The sequence below is a fragment of the Neoarius graeffei genome, chromosome 18, assembly GCF_027579695.1.
Source record: "Neoarius graeffei isolate fNeoGra1 chromosome 18, fNeoGra1.pri, whole genome shotgun sequence".
NCBI classification, from domain to species: domain Eukaryota; kingdom Metazoa; phylum Chordata; class Actinopteri; order Siluriformes; family Ariidae; genus Neoarius; species Neoarius graeffei.
Window position 1 is genome coordinate 20998047 of NC_083586.1, and position 7237 is coordinate 21005283.

Below are 7237 nucleotides of genomic sequence, written 5' to 3' on the forward strand. Positions count from 1 at the left end.
GAAGTCATAATGTTAAGGAACATTAAAATATAATTAAGAATAAATCACTGTTTAATGACACATTTTCAAGAAGTATAACAGGTGGAAATAAACAGATAAACAAAAAAAGAATTTTAAAAAATTATAGTTATTCAAAATATTTTGAGAATAAATACACACTATTTCAAGGATAACGTACCAAAGTTTTAAGAATAAATGCGAATGTTCTGAGATTAGTTAAAAAATAAGAATCGTAGAAAGTCACAATGGTAATATTTCCAGAATAAAGTCTCAAAATTGCTAGAAAAAATGATTTTGACATTTAAAAATCATAAACTTTCAAGAGTCAAGTCTTAAGTTTACATCAAAAAGTCAATAATTAATGATAAATGATAATATTTTCAGATTGTATGACAACTATTTCACGATTTTTACTAAAATAAGACAGAAAACAACAACAAGAAAAAGCAAAGAAAACAAAACAAAACAAGCCCCATAATTTTGAGAAGAAATTATAATATTTCAAGTCGAGTAAAATTTAAAATTTTATAAAAGTATGACAATTAAAAAGTACACTTTAAAAACACTTTACAAAAAGTCCTAGAAAGTCACAATGGTAATATTTTGAGAATAAATTTTTAATATTTCAAGTATTTTTGAGAAAAACTTGGGGAAAAAAGTGGTAAAAATTTGAGGATAATAATTGTAATATTTCAAGGAACATATAAGATAACAATTATTCTGTGATGAAAGTGTTTTTAAGCTTTATTTTAAATATTTTAAGCTTTTCCAAAAGCTTTAAAACAAAACAAAAACAGTTTTAAAATGAATTTTTTAAAAAAAGCCACAAGCGAATATTTTGAGACTAAAGAAACGCTGCGAGTGCTTACGATGATGAGGAAGATGAAATAGATGAAGTTGTAAAAGGAGTGAGCGTCCATGACGTAGTACATGATGTCCACCCAGCCCTCTAGCGTGATCACCTAAAGACAAGAAGTGAGTTGAAGGTTACTTCCTGTCCGAAATCAAATATTTAAAATCTGTTGTGAGAAAAGGAATAAACCACTAGGTGGAGCGCTGTTAGAGGAAAATAATCAATCATGGCATGGTGTGATGAAGCAACGTCACGGATATCACTCTGAAGTGATTTATTCATTTTATACAACAACAAATTGCAAATTCGCAATTCAACAAATAATCATTTTTATCCATTTATAGCTACATTTAATGTTAGGGAACATTTGTTAAATTACTTCCTGTTCTCTTTTACGCTATAAACAGTTGGTCCTTCACCTGCGTCTCTTTTTTTTTTTGTCTTTAAGTTGATTTTAAAAAAATACACAATTTGTCATGTTACCAAGAAACTATAAACCAGGGGTTCTCAACCTTTTCTGCTTTGAGGTCCACCTATTCATACTTGTAACGAGTCGGGGCCCATTAAAAAGATCCCCAATTATTCTGACACATCTTTTCTATTAGAATCTAATAATCTATTGTAAAGTGTATTAATGTGATGCGACATCACTCCCTGTTACAGATGGAAACCCAGGAATTAAATAAATGCAATAAAAACAAACTGTTTTTAATTGCATGTATTGTATTTAAAACTGCCTGGATGTGACAGAAGCCAAACCATGCATGCAGGGCATTCTCACTCAAAACAGATTAATGATCCAAAAGTGGAGTCTGGTCCATTAACACAAGAACTTATTGCCATGTCTGTGTTCAGCAAACAAGTAAGTTATTAAAACCCAGAAGTACACTCAAAAGAAGTGGATATAGAAACCACTCAATGGGATTAGATCCTTATACACTAACAAAGAAGGATTTTTCCTATGAAAGACAAAAAATTTACTAGCTAAATTTGACATGAATAGAATAAATTTTGATCATATTGTAGCCGTAACTAAATACAAAGACAATAGTTATGCATTTTTTGTCTTTTGTATTTGTAATTATTTGTATCTGTACATGCACGACTCCACCAGCTCTGCTGATCAACTTCCCATCTCATCTCATTATCTCTCGCCGCTTTATCCTGTTCTACAGGGTCGCAGGCAAGCTGGAGCCTATCCCAGCTGACTACGGGCGAAAGGCGGGGTACACCCTGGACAAGTCGCCAGGTCATCACAGGGCTGACACATAGACACAGACAACCATTCACACTCACATTCACACCTACGGTCAATTTAGAGTCACCAGTTAACCTAACCTGCATGTCTTTGGACTGTGGGGGAAACCGGAGCACCCGGAGGAAACCCACGCGGACACGGGGAGAACATGCAAACTCCGCACAGAAAGGCCCTCGCCGGCCACGGGGCTCGAACCCAGACCTCCTTGCTGTGAGGCGACAGCGCTAACCACTACACCACCGTGCCGCCCCGCTGATCAACTTATCGTGTTTAAATAAAATTATTCATTCATTCATTATGAGTTGGAAAATTATCTATCCGTTGAGTTCCCCGACATCTCAAACTACCTGGTGCTGCAGACATCGTTCTACACGGACACACAGATGAAAACCTGGAAGAACACGGAGGAGAACAACTTTTTATATGTGGCTGGGTTAAAGATCTGAGGATCAGGACACTACAAGATAAATCCTGTATCGTTTTTGCCCAGGGAAACAGGAGTTTCTGGGCTTTGTATGTGTCTTTGAGAAGATTGCTCGGATGCTACAAGTTTTAGTATTGGGTGTAAACAAACTGCAGCTGCTTGATTCCCAATCCTCCCTGCTCTTCTCTTCCAGCAGGCATCACAGATCCATATAATTCACCCACAAACATATTCATTTATTTATTCAGCCTGCTGCGCTCTCTCTCACTTTCTCTCTCTTTCTTTCTTTTTTTTTTGTGTGTGTGTGTGTGCATGCGGGTTAAATATGACAAAATAAAGGCTCGTTCTTCTTAATTTACCCACAAATGTACCGTATTTATTCCACTTGAAAAGTATACGGCGAACCAGCTACCGGATTTGAGACCCTATGACATCTTGAACTATTTAGTATTTGGCTTCAAACTTGAAAAAATTTCACAGCTCACTAGATGGCGCTTCGCCCACTGGTTGAGAAACTGCCATAAACCATACACTGGTGGCACTGGAGACTCCGCCCATCCATAACATCACCATATTAATGATTTTTTAAAATCCATTTATTATTACTGGAGCATCCGGCGTACAAGTTGCTGTGATTGAGCTGTTACTATAGAAACGATAACGTACTAGAAGGAGCATGTTAGTGTTAATATACTGTACACGCTTATCAGAGCTGCTGTTACAGAAAAAGAATCGACCAATCAGAATCAAGAACACAACAGCGCTTTGGCGTATTTTTAATGATGACTATCAGTACGCATTTCCCGACGGAACTAAAAATTTCTTTTTTTAAAAAAGTCAAGGATGAAAAATAAGAATTCGTTGTGAAGAAATAAACTGTACATTGTTCATCCTGGCAAGCATCGAGGCTGTTGATTGGTCAGATGATGTGGCATCATCTGGAGGCTGGAAGGCACTGTGAGTGTATAACATGGATAACAATGTAGAGCTAGTCATATGTTTGTGTTTTGAGAAATAATTTGATAAAAATGTTATTAAAAGAAGTCGAAGATGTCAAGTCAAGTTTATTTGTATAGCGCTTTTAACAATACACATTGTCGCAAAGCAGCTTTACAGAATTTGAACGACTTAAAACATGAGCTAATTTATCCCTAATCTATCCCCGATGAGCAAGCCTGTGGCGACGGTGGCAAGGAAAAACTCCCTCAGACGACATGAGGAAGAAACCTCGAGAGGAACCAGACTCAAAAGGGAACCCATCCTCATTTGGGCAACAACAGACAGCCTGACTATAATATAACAGTTTTAACAGGAGGACAGTTTCGTTGATGTTATAAACTCTTCATTGATGGAAACTTGAGTGCAAAACTGTTCATGATAACTGCAGTCCTAAAGTTAGCAAGACAACTGTAGTCCTCAGCCATAAAAGCATTACTGTAAGAGTCCAGAGCATCCTCCAGGTATAACCCTCAACTGTCCTCATGGGGCCGTCCTTCACAGGAGCGGTGCGATAAAACTCCGACCAGACACAGGGCACCAGGATGGATCAAGCAGGTCCGAGGGGCAGAAGAGGCCAGCATCTCAATCCCAGGACCAACATGTAACTCAGAGGGACAGATTGGGGGGGCAGGATGTCTTTTTAGAGCCAAAGCGATGAGATCTGTCTTGAAGCAAATTTTATAAAGAATGAAAAAATGCCACACTTGGGCTAATCGGATTACTCGGCACCTCATGAATCGTTTTCACCGGTGTACGCAGATTACTCAGGAACATGATGGATATCTTGGCTTTAGCAGATACAATTAGTAGAAAACACAAGGAACATTTGATTTCCTGAGACGGGGCGATGCTTATCGATGGCAATTCTGTTGCCACTACTTCATTTGGCTGCAGTGAAACTAAGTGTTTCTTGGCTCGAAAAGGACATGCGACAGAAAGGAGAATTCACACTCAGCAAAATAAATAAATAAATAAATAAAGTGTACGAGCCAAATCTCTCACACTTACCGAATGAAGGTAAAGAGTTCGGTTTCTTTCAGGATACTCGCCAATAACCCTTGACTTAAAGGTGTTATTTTTGTACAGAGCGAAGATGCAGCAATGGTCTTCAAAAAACAGTCCAAGGAAGTAATATCGCTGTGGAATTATTCGGTAAAAATGGGGAAAATCTCACAAAGAAATAATCACGAGTGGAATTTTAATCCATAATTGAGAAGTTTATCTTAAGAGGTATGTTTATTAAAAAAGCAAAGCCATGTGACAACTGTTTTTGTTGAGTCGTCTCCAGAGCAAGGGCTCTTTCCATATCCTGCATCGTTCTTGCCATCTCTCCACGTCGTCTCGTTTATCACGTTCAATAATGTTTAAATCGAGATCGGTGACAGACATGTCACAACATTCTTCATTCCGTCATCGCTGAAGGATTTTCCTATGAATTCGTGGATATTTTGGATCACAGTCCTGCTGGAAGATCCAACCACGATCTGCCTGCTGTAACCTCCTGGCAGAGGTAGCCTGGTATCCGGGGCGTTTAGAGGAAAAACAGTCTGGATAAGGTTCTTCTTTTGACGCCAGTTCCATCTTCAGTGTTGAAAAATATCTTTGCTGTTGTCTCTTTATTATTTAATTCTAGAAGCCTCTAGTGAACTGCAAACATTTACGTTTGTGGTTAAGATGGAGAAAAAAGGAAAGTTTCTTTGCATGGCAAGAGAGTGTCTCAGTGCAGAGAGAATTTAAATATTTTCAGACTGTTTTTACAGACGTTGCCTAATTTATGAAGTTCAACACACTTTTTTTTTTTTTAATTCTCTAATTCTCCTCCATGTAGTCCAGGACCTGCATGCACATCATTTACGAGAGGATAACTCAACTGTTCTAGGCTAATTTGACCCCAAGGAATAACTTGGGATGTGTGCCATAATCACTATCTGGGGCGAACAGCTTGAAAATTACCAATCCAAGATGGCCGCCGGTATTACGGTATTATTATTGTGTTACTCTTCATGTTCCTGACCCTGGTTTATGTGACACACATAAACAGTAATAATGTGATGTTAAAAGTTGTATTGTTGGCTGTTAAACATTTAGGCTTTCAAGATATTGCTGCCTACTAAAGTAATAAGTTTTGTTTGGTATTTTTCACTTTAAGTTAATATTCCATTGATCATAATAGTATGATACAATTTCTTTATATTAAATCAAATGCTAGCTTTCTTGTACTCTCCTAAATTATGTGCATAGGTCTCCCAATTCCATGATTTCATGCTTGAGGTAGGGTTATTCTGTTTTTCTCATGTTTTCTGTGAAACTGCAATTTTGGTCAATTTTTGGTGTTTTTTTTTTAACCTTGCCCTTGACCATAGCTTGTTCCCTTTTCCTTCAATTATGAAAATGATGTCACTAATGGATTCCCCATACCCCAAAACCCATAAAATGAGGTATTGCACATACTTCTGTGGTGAGTGGTTCAAAAATGTATATTTTCAATATGGCTATTGGCAGCCATCTTGGATTGGTAATTTTCAGCCTGTTCGTCCCGAATAGTGATTTTGGCACACATCCCAAGTTGTTCCTTGGGTTCAAATTATCCTATAACAGTTGAGTTACCCTCTCTTACATAATGTGCCTACATATCTAACCCAGGTCCTCTACTAATGCTAATGACAGATTACGGGGAAGTCAATCTCTGGGTGGGGCGGCACGGTGGTGTAGTGGTTAGCACTGTCGCCTCACAATAAGAAGGTCCGGGTTCGAGCCCCGTGGCCGGCGAGGGCCTTTCTGTGTGGAGTTTGCATGTTCTCCCCGTGTCCGCGTGGGTTTCCTCCGGGTGCTCCGGTTTCCCCCACAGTCCAAAGACATGCAGGTTAGGTTAACTGGTGACTCTAAATTGAGCGTAGGTGTGAATGTGAGTGTGAATGGTTGTCTGTGTCTATGTGTCAGCCCTGTGATGACCTGGCGACTTGTCCAGGGTGTACCCCGCCTTTCGCCCGTAGTCAGCTGGGATAGGCTCCAGCTTGCCTGCGACCCTGTAGAAGGATAAAGCGGCTAGAGATAATGAGAATGAGAATCTCTGGGTCACCTCTAATTTATACCCCAATGAAACAATAAGCTATGAATGACTGTTGAAGAGTTCCTAAACATTTAAATATGGGAAGATTTTTTTTCTAGACAGGAATTTCTAGGAGTGCCAATAATTGTGACACGTGATTTTCTTCAAAACTCTGCTTTTCTGTTAATGGATTTTCTTAAAGTAAATTTATTTCAATTACATTTTTAGTTTGACATTAAGCAAACTTACCATTTTTTCGAAAGTATTTTTGACTCATCTTAACCAAGGGTGCCAATAATTCCACTCAGCACCATCCCATCATCTCATCTCATCTCATCTCATCTCATTATCTGTAGCCACTTTATCCTGTTCTACAGGGTCGCAGGCAAGCTGGAGCCTATCCCAGCTGACTACAGGCGAAAGGCGGGGTACACCCTGGACAAGTCGCCAGGTCATCACAGGGCTGACACATAGACACAGACAACCATTCACACTCACATTCACACCTACGCTCAATTTAGAGTCACCAGTTAACCTAACCTGCATGTCTTTGGACTGTGGGGGAAACCGGAGCACCCGGAGGAAACCCACGCGGACACGGGGAGAACATGCAAACTCCACACAGAAAGGCCCTCGCCGGCCACGGGGCTCGAA

The 7237-nt window shown here is 39.1% G+C and overlaps 1 protein-coding gene across 1 annotated transcript in view; it reads right to left on the reverse strand.

Annotated features, from left to right (window-relative positions):
- The window catches only part of cacna1hb (calcium channel, voltage-dependent, T type, alpha 1H subunit b), a 179746-nt gene that overhangs the window by 97145 nt on the left and 75364 nt on the right, over positions 1-7237 (reverse strand). Inside the window, exon 6 of the mRNA XM_060898260.1 lies at positions 870-962. Coding sequence (XP_060754243.1) covers positions 870-962 — 93 coding nt within the window. The remainder of the gene's footprint in view (positions 1-869; positions 963-7237) is intronic.